Source organism: Garra rufa, chromosome 7 (assembly GCF_049309525.1).
Source record: "Garra rufa chromosome 7, GarRuf1.0, whole genome shotgun sequence".
NCBI lineage: Eukaryota > Metazoa > Chordata > Actinopteri > Cypriniformes > Cyprinidae > Garra > Garra rufa.
Genome location: NC_133367.1, coordinates 1,591,352 through 1,608,576, shown reverse-complemented (window position 1 = coordinate 1,608,576; position 17,225 = coordinate 1,591,352). Strand labels below are relative to the sequence as shown.

At 38.4% G+C, this 17,225-nt stretch overlaps 1 protein-coding gene across 1 annotated transcript; it reads right to left on the bottom strand.

Annotated features, from left to right (window-relative positions):
- Positions 1–7,868: 7,868 nt before the first annotated feature.
- On the bottom strand, positions 7,869–16,036 carry LOC141338914 (uncharacterized). The gene is made up of 5 exons (XM_073844527.1): positions 15,728–16,036; positions 14,576–14,872; positions 10,251–10,586; positions 9,283–9,591; positions 7,869–8,038 (listed from the first exon to the last, which is right to left on the bottom strand). Exons 1-5 carry the CDS (start codon positions 15,771–15,773, stop codon positions 7,869–7,871), a joined length of 1,158 nt encoding a protein of 385 aa, XP_073700628.1. The 5' UTR covers positions 15,774–16,036.
- Positions 16,037–17,225: the final 1,189 nt, after the last annotated feature.

The window sequence follows — 17,225 nt, the reverse complement described above, 5'->3', positions numbered from 1 at the left end:
TCCTGTACAAATAAAAACACAAACCCATACACACCCCAGATATTGTCTTAATTAGAACTATTCCCAGCGCTGCTTTACTGGCCGCGGGAACTAGGGGTGCTGAAGGTGTATAGAATTATCAGTATTTATTTATTTATAAAATTTACAAATTAAATCTATATTAAACACATCAAATATTAGATTAACTTAAGCACAGAAGCGACTTTGCACTGCTGCCCGCAATCGCGTCAAGGATCAGTCAAATTTGCACGTGCAGTCTATTTTGAAAACGGCCCTTCACGTTAAAAGATAATTTAAGTTGTTTCAGTTTGCCAGTGACACTACCTTATTTTTTAAAGATTTGCATGAAATCATTAAAGCAGTGAACTGCATAAAAATAATTTTCAGAAGTAGCAGGGCTAAGAATGAATATGAATAAATCAGATTTCCTCTCAGATATATATGTATGTATTCCAATTAATAACCAAGTAATGTATTTGGGAGTTGTTTTACGTAAAGATGAATATTTGCGAATGATTTAAATTTCAATCCAATTATTACTAAAACTAGTTAATACGTGGTTGCAAAGGGTTTTGTCAATTCAGGGGCGGGGACTTCTGTCAAAAGCTGAGGGTATTTCCAGATCAGTCTATGCTTATTATATATTCCCCCTAAGGTTAACTAGCAACTGGATAAAATGCTTATTGATTTTATCTGTTAAAACAAGCTGCATTAACTGAGAAAATAAATATTATGCCATTCCAAAGATCATAGTGGTTTAGAGATATTGAATGATACTCTAAACAATATATTTAAAATAAATTGGCTTATTCAGTGTAAGACAAAAAATAAAGACAGAGTATTTGTAACTCCTTTCCCAGATATCTGTTTAAGCAATAGGTGAGCTAGATTTTTTGTTGAAGTGCAATTATTCAATTGAAAAAAACAAATCATAGTAATCACACAGCAGCAGTTATTGCTTAATTGTAGAAGCATGTAAGTATTATTCTGCAAACTTGTTAAACAGGAAATCCAGAAAGTTTCTGTTGTTTCTGGATAAAGTAACTTTATCCCATAATTATCCTGGACATAAAAGACACAAATAATTATCCTATACAGAGAATAATTGTGATATAATTATCCTATACAAATAAAAACAAAAATATTTTTACTATCCACCTTATTTTTCCAGTAAGATCCTACGAGGCCATTTGTAAATTTTATGGGTCTTGCTACCGGTCTCATTTTTTGCTGTACAAAACAACTTGTTTTGCTGCTTGATATTGTAAATTGGTGTGTCTTACCATGTTATTGTAATGTATTATCTTAATTATGAACATATTGGTTTGTAGTGCAAACAGTTTTACATTTTACTGCTTTTACTGTTGTAACTCTTCTCATTATTTCCCTATAGCAGCTAACATAAGCTTTGTGAACCGAAAGTCTCGCCCATAGACTTACTTCCGCGTTGAAGAATAAGGTGGATACAAAGAATAATTATCCCAGAATTCTCCTATACAAATAAAAGCACAAACCCATACACACCCCAGATATTGTCTTTTCCTGTAAATCAGAGCTTTTCCCCGCACCTTTTTTTCCGTTTCAAACAAGGTGACATGAAGATAATACATAACTATATAACAAAACAAAACTTTTTTTACATTTGTGAAAATGTTTAAAAAAATTGCGATTTACTTAAAAATGATCATAAAATATTTCTTTTACTGAAGGCAATTGCCTGGGACCCTGCATTTTGAGGGGACCCCCGAGGGCTGATAAATTAAACAATCTGAAATGTTAATGTAAACTTAGTGTCTTACGCTGAGCTGGCAGCCATGCTCCTCCGGGCGGCCAAGGGCATCGGGTTGGAGGTGTCCACGGCACCTTCTCTCAAGCACTCGAGGCTCCATGATTGGTTTTTGGGTACAATGTAGATACGTTCCACTTTGATCCGCCCCAGTGCCTTTCTTGAAGGAGCTCACCAAGTCATGGAGGGGTCCCTATACAGCTTGCCCACGCCTGAGTTCCTCCCTCTTCACCACCCTTGACGGTGGGGCAGCTAGATGCAGGAGCTGCTTACGGCGACCGACTTCGCCCTCTGAGCAAAGAAAGTCACTACGAGTCCTGAATTGGTCCCTACACAGGCTACCGTTGAAGATGTTTAGAGCATTTTCCCATGCATACATAACCAGGATTGGTATGCAGCCATCGACCTCGACACAGACCGTTTTCTTCAGTTTGCTTTAAAGGGTCCGGGGATATCAGTACAAAGTCCTTCACTTTGGTCCCCGTGTCTTTACCAAACTCGCAGAGGATGCCCTAGCCCCAAGTTGGGAGCATTCACATCTTTAACACTGCCGCAAAGATGATCGTTGCCCCTCTCCCCTCCATCCTGGACATTTTCCATGCACGATGCTCCAGCAAGGCTTCCAGCATCGTGAAGGACCCCACCCATCCCTCCCACAATCTCTTCCAGCTCCTACCATTAGGTAGAAGGTACCGGAGTATCAAAACTCGTTCTGTGAGACTGCTGAACAGCTTTTCCCCCCAGGCTGTGAGAGCCCTCAACTCCAATTTCCCTGTTACCCTTTGAAACCATGAAAACCTCAGCCTCCTCCCCCAAACTCATTAAAACTGAAAGTTTTCTTAAGTGCAACTCTGAGTGTGCTAAAGTGGGCCATACAAACCACCTGTAGTAACACACTTATGTACACCAGACACTTTCTATAAACACTCACTGCTACAAAGACTCGATAAGATTATATGTTTACTTGTGCTTTGCACTACAAATCGTTTTGCACTATGTGCCGCTTCCCCCAAAATCCTTCATCTGCACAACTTAATGCAAACAATATCTCTTTTGCACAATCTCATGTACAAAATATATTTTTGTTTCATTTCATGTACAAATATCTCTTTTGTAAAACTTACTGTACAGTATTTATGTATTTATGTTTGTATCCTCAGTTCCTGTGTAGTTGTCACGGATTGGTCAGGTTCGTCACCCGCATTCACACCACGATCACAGTCACCTGAATTCTAATCACCCACACCTGCATGTCATCACCAGAGCACCTTTAAATACAAACCACGCACTCCACTCGATGTCCGGGCTCGTCAAGACCTACAGGACTCTAACAGAAGCATTTCAGAGCGAATGCTAACCTGTTCAACGCCTATCTTCTTCAGTCATCCGGTAATCGCTAAATATTACCTGTGTCTACTTACCTTTCTGTGTCTTCCTGAAAACCCTCTGTCCAGATCCTTTCATCGAAGATGAATGAGCCGTAAGCCTGTCTTCTCAGTGGAGTGTGAGCCATAAGTCTTCTGAACATCGCCACACCAGCGTGGCCGATCGATACTCCCTCTGTCCATCCTGCAAAAGAAAGCAACCGGTCATCTTCATCAGTCAATCCTTCCAGTAGTCAAGTCTATATCCAGCTATACTCACCTTATTCACCAATCTGCTTCCCGTTGTGTACAGCTGTCTGTAAATAAACATACTCACCTTCACTTACCTCGCTGTCCGTTTGCTTCCCTGACAGTAGTCAACTATTTATTGTAGTTATATTTATAGTATGTGTATAGTCAGATGGTTAGATCTATAATTGCTTTTCTTATGCTTGTACTGTTGCTTAACCAGTATGTAGCACCGCGGTCCTGCGACACAACGTTTCATTCCACTATATGTCCACACATAGAGCAGAATGACAATAAAGCTCGACTTGACTTGATCTAATTGTCTCGACGACTGGCTGATAAAAGCTCACTCGCGAGATCTGCTGTGTGAGCACAGGGACCTGGTGCTCCAGCACCCCAGCCATCTGGGGCTTTGGGTCAAATGGGAGAAGAGCAAGCTCTCCCCTGTACAGAGCATCTCTTTTCTTGGTATGGTGCTGGATTTGGTCAACATGACAGCGTGCCTCACGATCGCGCATGCGCTGTCGGTGCTGAACTGCCTGAAATGTCTACTAGGTAGGCCTACGTCTGAGGTGGGGTCTGTTCATTGATTGGTGTTCCTCTTACCGGACAGAGATGCTCGGTCGCAGTGCAGTGAATGGTTTGTCCTTAGGGAAGCATCACCTGATCATCAGGTTTCTGAGAGGTGCAAGGAGGATAAACCCTCCTAGGTCGCACCTCATCCCCTCTTGGGATCTCTCCATGGTCCTCCTAGGTCTGCGGAGAGCTCCCTTCATGCTGCTTGGTTCAGTCGAGCTGAAATACCTGTCGCTTAAGACCTCGCTCCTGACCAAGCTCGCCTCTATCAAGAGGGTGGAGGACCTGCAAGCATTCTCAGTCAACGAGACGTGCCTTGAGTTCGGCCCGGCTGATTCTCTCGTGACCTTGAGACCCCAGCCTGGTTATGTGCCCAAGGTTCCCACCACTCCCTTTCAGGATCAGGTGGTGAACTTGCAAGCTCTGCCCTCGGAGGAGGCGGACCCGGCCTTAGCGTTGCTGTGTCACGTTCGTTTACGTGGACCGCACCCAGAGATTCAGATGCTCTGAGCAGCTCTTTGTCTGCTTTGGGGGGACAGCAGAAGGGGAACGCTGTCTCCAAACAGAGGTTGGCCCGTTGAGTGGTAGATGCCATCACCTTGGCGTACCACTTGGAGTCCCTTGACTCTTCAGAAAAAGCCTGAATGAGTGAATGCACGCCGCCATCTTATATACCCGTATGTATGGGGGAGTGGCTAAGCATGCAAATTCCACTCGCCAGTGTTCATTGGCCTTTTTTCTTTAGCTCAGAGGGGATAGGGCTCTCAAGTATAATCCCAAATACGTCACTCGACATAACATCTCTGTTCCCTCCTTCAGGGCCGTACAGAGACCTTTAAAGAAGCAGGTGCTCAAAGTATAAAAAGGGCATCTGAAACAAGGCATTAAAGAGCCCCTCGGGTCCATCACCTCATTGTTGGCATCCAGTTACTTATGTAACAAGTAACAATTTCATTAATAAGACAAATTATGCATTATTTGAAGTTTTAATTGCGTTTCAGTACTCAAACAACAAAATCAGTAATATTTTTTTCACTATAAAAGGGGCTCCATAAATAGGGCTGTGCTCCAAACATCAGTACAGCAATACTGTACTGTATATTGTGACACATTCCTTGCTGATATGTGACCATGGACCACAAAACCAGTCATAAGTGTATTTTTTTCCAAATTGAGTAAATAAGCTTTTCATTGATGTATGGTTTGTTATAGGACAATGTTTGTCTGTGATACAACTAGTTGAACACCTGGAAGCTGAGGGTGCAAAACAATCTCAATATTGAGAAAATCGCCTTAAAAGTTGTCCAAATGAAGTTCTCAGCAATGCATATTACTAGTTTATGGTATATTTATGGTAGGAAATAAAAAAAAAAAATCTTCATGGAACATGATCTTTACTTAATATCCTAATGATTTTTGGCATAAAAGAAAAATATATAATTTTGACCCATACAATGTTTTTTTGGCTATTGCTGCAAATATTCCTGTGCTACTTAGGACTGGTTTTGTGGACCAGGGTCACATATATGTATTATTACAGTGGCCTCTAGCAGCCAATGCTGTGAAGCAGTTTTGAGAAAGAAACGGAACATAAAAGACCATTTTAATGTTCAAAAGATAAAAAATAATTTCCTTGGACCTATTCATTTTGATTAGAAATTGTTGTGTATTAAATTGTCAAACCTAAAGATTTTCTTCTCTCTGTTAAACACAATAATAAAGAACAGCTGTTATTTTAAACTCTGAGTGGTCACCATTGAAACTATATGTGGCCCCTGATGTTTTGTATTGTAAGATTGTAGACAACAGGCTTTACTGCAGAGTATAGAAATAAAACAAACATATTAAGGAAGGAATTTTATTTCACTATTTTAAATATTTTAAATATCAATTCAAGGCAATATGTGACCCTTTTTAAGAGCCGCAGAAGTAAAATGAACAGTATGAGTAGGATTTGACCTTTGACAGAAGGGCACTTTGGGTATCTGAGCAAATGTACATTTCCATAAATCTTGCTTTTGAGCTTCCCCAAATATCTTATCATCAATAACTAAAAGAATCAAATAAAGAGATTTAACGCAATATAAAAAACTCTGAATTCTCTAAATCCATAAAAACACACAACAAAAATAATCACACACAAAATTTTATTTTCCCATACTGAACATGTGAACTGAAAATACTGTGATGTTTCTAAACAAACAAAAGCTTATTTATAGAAATGAAATGTCTACTGATGAAAAAAAAAACCAAAAAAAAAAAACCACGTATACACATTAATTAGCCTAAGATTATTTCTACAAAAGTTTGCAGGTGTAACAACAGTGTAACATCATGCGTAACAAATCAGTCAAACTGGCTCTTAGTAAAAAAGAACACACTATCATCAGTGCAATATCAGCATCAGTGCAAAAAGCAAACTGTTACATCACCTTCATCATAAATCAAAGTGTTTCACTATTTATGTCAAAACAAATGAAAGTCTTCACTCATCAGTTTCATTTTACAAAAGCTCAAATGGATTGACTTCAAACACTTTTCATTTGTATATTGTTATAGTGACCATAAATTGTTCAGTTTCATCAAGTTTGGACAGTTTTATTACTTAATAGGTCTGCTCCCTTCCGGAGGTCTTCCAACCTACCTTTAATGAAACCCAGGCGAGGAAGGGAAACCAATTCAAAAGAGAAAAACAAACAGTCTCATGATATAACATTGATGCAAAATGATGTTTAATAAATGAATTAATGAAGCCATAGTAACAAACATTAAGTGCTCCTGCTTTAACTGAACTATTTGTTTGAAGAATGAAGCATGGTTAATTGTTAACCCTTTTATTTGATCAGTACTTTAACGATAACTGTGTTGCACAGAGTCAAAATCAGAAAGTCAATCAGAAAAATCATTACATGAAAAAGAAATGAAGACAAGGCCAGCTCTGTCTTTATATGTGTATTAAAGATGTTAATGTTATCATGATGAATGAATGAACAACAGGAATGAATCCATATCATACACATCTTATACTTACTAATTTTTTAAAGAGGTACCAACGACTTCCTGAAAGCAAACAGATTTTCATTTTTATTGTCACAGGCAGACATGAAGAGTCACCTAACTGACATGTAAAGCAATTTCATTTAGCATTTGTGTGCCAGAAATGTGTCCAGACTTGGTCCAAAAGTAATAAATATTGACTTTATCACAGACATGAAGCAGAATACATAGTTCTGCTAGTTGTTACTACACATTTCAAACAGAACTCAGACAGGATGTCACAACCTTTGAAAACAGTCATTATTTCACACTCAAAAATGCTTACTTTATTAGCCAGGTACCTTGTAAACAGACAGACTGATAAAAAACACTGTGCGCTCTTACTATCTGTCAATCAGGTTAAATGAGATTTTACTAGATGGAGAAAGTGTTTTTCCAGTAATACCAGTCTGTGTTTCCAGCAGATAATTGATGTTGTATTTATAATTATACAGTAATTTTAAAATTTTTCTTTCTTTAATATTATTTATTATTGGTTTAACATCTAAGTTTACTTTTAGGTTAGCATTGAGTAAAATATGACTTCTCTTTTTCAGAGTGTGTTCAGAAAGGCACACAGCTTGTTCCTCAGTTTTAAAAAGCTCAGTTTTTCTGTGGTTCTTTTGTAATGCTGCTTAGAGATGAACAGTTTTATAGTAAGGCTGTTTAATATTGAGTATCTTGTATAGCATCATTACTATAAAGGCGCATCACACTCAAACACAAACATGCTGAAAAAGCATTTGAGATCAAACTCTGTCATAATATCTGCGGAAACTGTTAAGTTTGAGTTATCTACAGACACAAAGAGACACCGCTCACAGTAGATTTGTATTTGCCCTTTATCTGTTATTATCTTAATGGTAATCAGACTTATAGTTTGTGTTATACTTACCTATTTGCCTTTCTAGTTCAGAGATCCTGCGGCGTTGATGGCGCTTCATAACAGCGGCTACAACAGCAGCTGCAGCCACCAGAATAACACCAACACCAACAACAATCCCTGCTGTAGCACCTGGAGACAGACCTGAACCTGAAACAGACAGTCATTGGTGTGAATGTGTGTCTGATCTATAACACACACTATAAGCATCAACACTATATAACCTGAGTGAAGATCAGTCATATTTTGTATAGGTTAGTTTTGTGTGTGTGTTACAGTATGTATCTATAAAAGCAGATTTACTGTATAATGTAAAATGCAAGTGGACTACTGTCATATAAAACATTACAGTAAGCATACAGTATTACAGTACCACTTGTTGAAATACCTGTTCCTTCTACGAAACACCTAAATGATTGAGAATATGGCTGTTCTCTCAACCCATCTTGGCCACAGTTAGGTAATGACTGAGAACATGCAACACAATAGTGGTCCTTATTTCATCAGAAATATGCCCACATCCTCAGCCTCTTTTTACCTCTTCACTGTTTTGCCTCCCTATTCGAGGTGTAATAATATTAATAAAATTCGATAAAAATCATGGCAATGAACTATCAAACTATTTTAAACCAAAGCAAAGAAGAGTTTTATTATTATTAATATTATTATTACACATGCTTGCACTCTGTCACTGAAATACACCCTTAATAACATGAAGCACACTTCCACACACATTTTGTTGTACATGTAGAAATTTGAAATAAGCAATAGGTAACAAAATGCTTAGTGCAAGTTTTATTTTAATAACCCCATATATTAGTGTTAGTATAGAGTTGAATGAGCCAATGAGTGATCATCTAGTGGTTATTATTGCAATATCAGGGACTTTGGCATTGAAATACAGTGTTTTTAACCTTCCTACCTAATAATGCCAAAAGTTTGCACGATCTCCACAAAATTTAACATGCTTGTTTAGATTCATATGACTCAATTTGCTAAGCTAATTTTAGGTTTTCAGTTTTCTTTTAGATTTTTTTTAGGCTTTAGGTACACTGGATTATGCCCATATTGTTAAGTGGCTACTTTTACATTTCTCGCAGACCTTTGGGGCCATGAGTCAAACAGGACCTGCAAGTTTTGTTTCAGATCAGCCTCCGTTAACCTCATCTAATAGGTGCTCAAACTTCATTAGGCTTTGATAGATTCCAGCATCCACGAATCGAACGCTGCAGCAGTTTGGATGATAGATGTATGGATATCTTGCAGTATTTTTCACCAAACCAACAAACTAAAACAGTTTAAGACACATGTTTCAAATGAAGAGTAACTTTAAAATCGTTCGGATCTAAATAAGATCACTTTGATATTGACAGATTTGATCTACTCACCAGTGACAGTAACAATATATCTCCTGTTTATGGTGCGTCTGCTGCTGCTGATCTTCAGTTCATAAAGTCCAGAGTCTGTGGTTCTGGTGTGTGTGATGTTCAGAGATCCAGTCTGATGATCCAGCTCCAGTCTGTCTCTGAATTTCAGATCAGGGTCATCAAATATGAAGAATTGTTGGTCTGCTTTATGGATTTCAGCTATGACAATGTCTCCAAACATCCAAAGTAGCAAATCATCGTTCTGTATTTCTGTAAATGTCTGTAGAGAAACAAAACCTCCCCTAGTCACCGACAGTGACTTCACTGCATCTGTCACAAGAAACACATGAACATTAAGTGTTTTTTTTTTTTTTTTTTTTTTTTTACATGTCTTGTTAAAGCACACTTGATTGTTTTTTTTATATTAATTTATTTAAATTTTCTAAGTTTAATTCCTACATCACTTTACTGTTCAGAAAGGTACATTTCAGGTCTAACAGAACATTTCCTTTAAATGACTGACAAAGACAAGAGGAGAATTATGTTAACCAGATGAGTTCACAATAAAACTGAACACAACAGTGAATAATGAACAGATAAATCTCTATCATACACTTTCAAACACTTCATAACATTAAAAAAAACATTAGGTTGGAATCCAGTTCTGTTGATTATAAATGTATAAGAAGCATCTATACAGATATACTGCGTGTCAATATAAAAATCACCTGTGATATTACAGCAGCAGTATAAAATAATAATGAGTGTGACAATTGTCCTGTTAGTTAATAATAATAATAATAATAATAATAATAATAATAATAATAATAATTTATTTGCAAATAAAACCCTTTTATCTTACACTAATCTTCTTTAAAAGGAGTTGCTAAGCACCACAAAGCCTTAATTCTATGCATATATTTATTTTCATCTTAAATGTTCACACAGTGCCGATGTAATTGAATTCATTATTACATTGATGGACTCACCGCTGACAGTCACAGTGAATGGCTTGTGTGTGCTGTATCTGCTGCTTCCACTCCTGATATCAACTTCATAAAGTCCAGAGTGTCTGGTTCCAATGTTCCTGATGGTCAGAGATCCAGTCCGATACTCCAGCTGTAGTCTGTGTCTGAATCTCCCATCAGGACCATCAGATGTGCTGAAGATTCCAGCCTTTCTATTGATTTGAGCTACAAAAGTGTTTTGATGTTCAAACCTCCATCGCATCACATCATCTCTTTGTAGTTCAGAGACACCAGAGTGTAGAGTGACTGAATCTCCCACCAGCACCGACACTGGCTTCACTCCAGTACCACTCACACCTGAAGAACAAACACAGTTTCCCTGTCAGTCACTTTTATAACACTGTCACTAACCAGTTGTTTAAACAGTAAGCCATTGAACAGGACACTCTAAGCACCAGCTTAATTTGTTACAGTAAGAGAGACTTCTGATTTTCACACAACAATTTACAGCTCATTCAGTCAAACTGATAAGGATTATTTGTATTTGTCTTTTTGAGTGGATCTTTCTCAAACCGGTGGTTGCTGCCATAATTAAAGGTGGAAATATAAAGAAACATTTGCACAGACAGGCAAACATCATTGCCAGATTTTGTATATGTGAACAATTACATTTGCATTAAACACCCCATTTGCTCTTGTCTAATTAATTAATATCTTACATTTACAGAATAAGCCTATGTAACGGAGGCCAGCTAGTCAAAGAAGAAAGGCACCAGGCCCTGACGGTGTCACACCAGCCTGTCTGAAAACCTGTGCAGATCAGCTGGCACCCATTTTCTCACAGATCTTCAATAGGTCTTTGGAGTTGTGTGAAGTCCCCGCCTCTCTGAAACGCTCGGAAATCATCCCCATTCCAAAGAAACCCAAAATAACAGGACTTAACGACTACAGACCTGTGGCGCTAACATCTGTCGTCATGAAGTCGTTTGAAAAACTGGTTCTGGCTTATCTGAAGGACATCACCAGACCCTCACTGGACCCCCTGCAGTTTGCTTATCGTGCAAACAGGTCTGTAGATGATGCAGTGAACATGAGTCTACATTTCATACTGCAGCATCTGGACAAATCAGGGACTTACGCGAGGATCTTGTTTGTGGACTTCAGTTCAGCCTTCAACACTATCATCCCAAACCTCCTCCTGCCCAAACTAACTCAGCTCTCTGTGCCCACATCAGTCTGTCAGTGGATCAACAGCTTCCTGACAGACAGACAGCAGCTAGTGAGGCTGGGAAAATTCTCATCCAGCACCCGTACTATCAGCACTGGCGCCCCTCAGGGCTGTGTCCTCTCCCCACTGCTCTTCTCCCTGTATACAAATGACTGTACCTCCAAAGACCCCTCTGTCAAGCTCCTGAAGTTTGCAGACGACACCACACTTATCGGCCTCATTCAGGACGGTGACGAGTCTGCTTACAGACAGGAGGTAAAAGAGCTGGCTGTCTGGTGCAGTCATAACAACCTGGAGCTCAACACGCTCAAAACTGTGGAGATGATCATAGACTTCAGGAAAAAAAACCCTCTGCTCTCCCCCCACTCACCATCATGAACAGCACCGTAAACACAGTGGAGTCATTCAGGTTCCTTGGCAATACCATCTCTCAGGACCTGAAGTGGGACATTCACATAGACTCCATTGTGAAAAAGGCCCAGCAGAGGCTGTACTTCCTCCGCCAGCTGAGGAAACTCAACCTGCCACAGGAACTGCTGAAACAGTTTTACTCTGCCATCATTGAATCCGTCCTCTGCACTTCAATTACCATCTGGTTCAGCTCAGCTACAAATTCCGATCTCAGAAGACTACGTCGGATAGTCCGGACTGCTGAACGAATCATTGGTACGACCCTCCCTACCCTTCAAGATCTGTACTTATCCAGAGTACGAAAAAGGGCTGCCAAAATTGCTCTGGACCCCTCACATCCAGCACACTCACTTTTTGAACTGTTACCATCCGGTCAGCGCTACAGAGCACTGAGCACTAGAACGACCAGACACCGAAACAGTTTCTTTCCTCAGGCAATCCATCTCATGAACACCTGATCGTGGAACATACAACACTATACATTCTTTATTCATTTTTCCGTTATTTATTTAAAGCACATACTTACTTCCATTCAAATGTCTTTGCTATTTTTGCACATTGTCTGTCTTGTATACTTCTATATTGTTCTTTTTATAATATGTATCGTCTTGTCACTGTCATTCTGTAGCACTGTGGAGCTCTGTCACAAAAACAAATTCCTAGTATGTGCAAACATACCTGGCAATAAAGCTCATTCTGATTCTGATTCTGATTCTGATAGTAGGTGCTGTGCAGGTAAACCTCACTCCCCGATCTCGAGAGACGCACTAGCGACAGACGCTAGAGGTTGCAGCCTTTAGCCTCCTTGTTAGTGCGTCCCCCTCCCGTGCCGGACACCTGGGTTCGAGACCCGCTCGGGTGTTACACTTACAACAGCATAAATCAGCTTTTCATTCAAGGTAAAAGTCTATTTAATAAATACAAACTACTACTTCTCACTGCTGCTTCCTGATGGTTTTGAGGACAATTACTCCAAATTTGCAGAGTCAGGCAAAAGTATAAACAAGCTTTAGAAGAAGAGTAGAGTTCAGATACACCAGAGAAAATACTGTAGCAGGTAGAGCAATCTCAGTAATGCCAAAACATTTTATGAAAATTCTGTTTATTGAATTGAGTTTGGTGTTCATATGTGTCTTTAAAGAGAACTGTCTTCAGATAGGCTTTGATGGTGTTTACTACTTTGTTTTGAGCAGTAATCAAGAAAAACTTATATTGTGACTGTTTTGATCACTTATAGTCAGAGTTTGCATTTGCATTGCAGAAACAACATGAAATATGAAACCTTATCTTAACCCTATAAAATAAAAAAAATGTAGGGTGATTTTGAAGCTGGAGGAGAAAATAAGATGGGAGTTTTTAGATGTACCCTAACACTGTGTCTACACCAGACAAAGTGACCATTGCAGATCATTTGATCTTTGTGTGAGCAAGTCATTAATAGTATGTGGCAGCGGTTTACTGTCGGGGATTTGTTGTGTCACGCCACATCCAGTGTAGACAGCATAATAGGTTATATTGTATTTTTGCGTACAGTGTAGACACTGTGTAACTGTCATGACTGTACAAAAAAAAAAACAAAAAAAAAAAAACTGAGTTCACACAGAGCTGAACGAGACAAGTATTTGAGGTTATAAAGTATAAATTGTATTTTTAAAAAAAAATTTAAATAACCGATCATTTCGCTAGATACTGTAATACCCTTTTCCTTGGCTGGGATCATTTTGAGCTCTTTGAAGCTGCATTTAACCTGCATTTTAGAAGTTCAAATTTGGGGGCACTGTAGAAGTCCAATACATGGAGAGAAATCCTGAAATGTTTTCCATATGACTTCGAGGTCTAGCACTGGCCACTTGATTTTCTATGGCTGTAGTTAGATCTTGAAGGGCAGTTTAGGCTAAGTCAAAAGTTAAAATGGCAAAGTTGAGATCTGCGAGGAGGAGGATGCCACCTGCCCAGAGTATGATGAACTCACTGATGAACTCGATGATGGAGAGGAATAGCATCTGCGAAAGCGAAGAGATCTAATACGATGTCTTCCATCCATGCGCATCGGCGAGAGCCTTGGTACGGTTTGCAAAGATGTCAACAAATCGAGATGGGATTCCGTAAGCTTGGGCTATCTTCCATTACATTTCTCTGTGCACCGAGTCAAAGGCCTTGACAAAATTGATAAACTTCAGTGAGGTCCATTGTTGGTATTCCAGCAATTGTTCAACCACTTGTCGCAGAACAAAAATCTCCTCGATGCACTATAGCCTGCTTCGGAAATCCTCGTTGGAGGTGGTTTAGAAGGACAATGGAAAAAACCTTTCCAGGTACAAATAAGAAGGTAATACCTTTTTTATGGAAGTGTGTCGATCATGCTATGCTTCCATTTTTCAAGGAAAACTAAGGCCACCCAGGAAGCATTGAGCAGGTCCGTCAAGGTGTTGACAAGGCGGAATTAAGAATACACTACTTCAAGTCAGAACGGAAATTGTGTGACATTATTATGAAAAAGGTCAGCTACAGTACTGTGTTTACGTAAATACTCGCCAAGAGGGGTATTCGAACATATTTGTGTGTGTATAGGATATTAACAGTTTTGAAAAACTACTGAATCACTTTTTATTATTATTATTAACATTTTACATCCAGATAATGAAAATTGTTTATAGAGTGATACATAATAATGTACATAATTATTGAACTGAAAACAGACACTCACCACTGACACTGAATGTCTTCTCTGAGGACCCTCTAGGGCTGTTTATCTCAAACTTATAAAGTCCAGAGTTTGTGATGCTGAAGTTTGTGATCTTGAGATCTCCAGTCTGAATGTCCAGCTGGAGTCTGTCTCTGAAACCCACAACATTATCATATATAGCGGCGTTTCTAGTCACTCTAGCTATGCGAGTGCTGTTAAACCTCCATTCAATTTCATCATCCGTCTGTATTTCAGTAACGTCAGTGTGTAGAGTGACTGAATCTCCCTCCTTCACTGACACGGCCTCACCAGACACACCTGAAACACAAACAGAAACGTTTTTCACTCATTTTTATGTCCTGGCAAACAACATATTTTTTCAAAACCTTTAATATTCTGCTATAAAAATTATGAGTTGGAGGTTCTGCTCGCTACAGATGTAAGGCTGGTATAATTCTGGGGAAAGCATACTTTAAGTGTTTTGAGAAGTGAACAAATGTAATTTAAGGATGGAAAATAACAACTACAAACATTATTTAGTCTATAGCTGACAAATATGCTTGTCAATGGGGTCTAAAACAGTGATTCTCAGCGAGCCGACCGGTGGCCACTAGGGGGCTCCTTTAAACTTTAAATGGAAAGAAATTGTAAAATTATATACATTTAGTTCTATGAACATAATCTTAATTACAATAATTGATAACACACAAAAAAATAAAGATGTGTAACATTAAACTGACGTATTTTATTTTAAGTGCACATTTACAGTTTGTTCAAAAGCGAAACCGAAAGTTCTATGGAATGTGGAATGTCCCCACGCCATTTTGCCATGGTCCCACCAATTTTTTGATGAAACATAATGTCTGTTCAATAAGTTTTGACCTGGGCCTGGAATATGTTTTTTTTTTTTTTTTTTTTTGTTGAAGGGACATTCTCTTGTGACCGGTAGGCCTATGCGAGGGCGCATTAGAACCCAAAACCGAAAATTCTTCCACTAGGCTTTATAATAATGCGTATCTATGGATTTATTTTAAAACGTGAACAATGTCTGGCCTTTCAATACATTTTATTCTAGTGCATGTAAGAATAAAGCTACCACGTTAAAATCAGTTCTATGTTCCCTTACAAAAACGAAGTTACGCCGCTGGTTGCAGCCAAGCTAAAAACACTTACCGATCGCGAATAGTGGGAATAGAACGAGTATAAATGCTCTCTTCATAGTGATGTAGTGGAGTGAATAGATGATCCGTAGACTTATACAGGCTACAGTCCTCCGACCCTCCGTCAGCGATCCGTTTTTCTTGACAGAAAAAAAAAGAAAAGACGATTTACGTAAAGACTAATTAACCCTGATGAAAATTTACTGATGATTTATCTTCATGATTTTATTACACTGAAAGTATATTCCCTTTTTTTTTTTTTTTAACAATAGCAAAAGCTCAGTCCAGCCTGTATACAACGGCTCAATGTCCCGTTTGTTTGTGTCAGGATAAGTGTCGGACTGTGTCAGGAACGACTGACACACGCTCAGCCAGGGTTTTACACAAAAGCCCATTAACGTGTATGGGTTTCTTTTTTTAAATGGGCAGACCAGCCACTACTAGTGTGTGTATTTCGGTTTCCTTTTGTTGCTGTTGTTGTTTTATCTGATCATATTATATATTGTTTTTGTTATTTTGCTTTGTTTTTTTTTGTATGATATTGCTCTCGTGCTCTGTGTGTGTGTGTTTTTAACACATGTGTGAAGTGCAGATTAGTGCAGGTCAGGGGCGTTGCTAGAGTTGGGAGAGATAAGGGGCTTAGCCCCATTAAAAAAAACCCACTATATATAACTTATTAAAAATACATTCATTTCATACTAGGTATGTATCTTCATTTGGAGTATTTTGTTACTGCACAATGCAGATTTCTAAATATTATGCCTAACACGTGTTTTAAAATCACTATTAATTAAGACTGTATTATCTCTCTATAATAAATGTGTATGTCTTTAAATGCAAGATATTTAAAGTGTACCTGATATACTTGCAATAGTTCGACTTTAACACAATCAAATATACAGCAGCTATATCTTTAGTTGGACTTCAGCACTACTTCCACACTATTATTTAAATTAAATAAAATGTAAACATAATTTAATTAAATCGCTGAGTTTTGGATCATTTTTGTGAAGTGCTCCTCAAGACAGAGGTGGCAGAAAGAGCGTGTTTGTTTTCTTGAGCTATTTTTCAAAGCATAACTTTTTTTTTGTGTTTTGTAATTTTTTATTTCTTCTCCAAGTACTAGAAATCTGTCCGTAATAAGAAGCAGTCTTTAGTAGGTACTTTTCTGCTAGGAGAGAGTGCTCCAAATACTTATTTCACTCATTAAATTCACTCATCTCACTTTTTTTGAAATGTTGTCATTCTGTCTATAACTGTTAAAAAAAAGCTACAAAATCAAAATAAACCTACAAAAACCAGCAGGGGATCAAGTGGTGATTTTCCCTCACTGTAGTTAAAGCGACATTAATTGACTTTGTAGGTTTTCTAATTAGGCACTGAACACACTACCCATAAAAAAGGTTTTCACCCAGTGGAATCACTACAAATATTCATTGGTTAAAGGTGCATTCATGCCATGTCGGAATTCCCATACGATATCCTAAAAAGCATTCACGTCCTTGTACAAC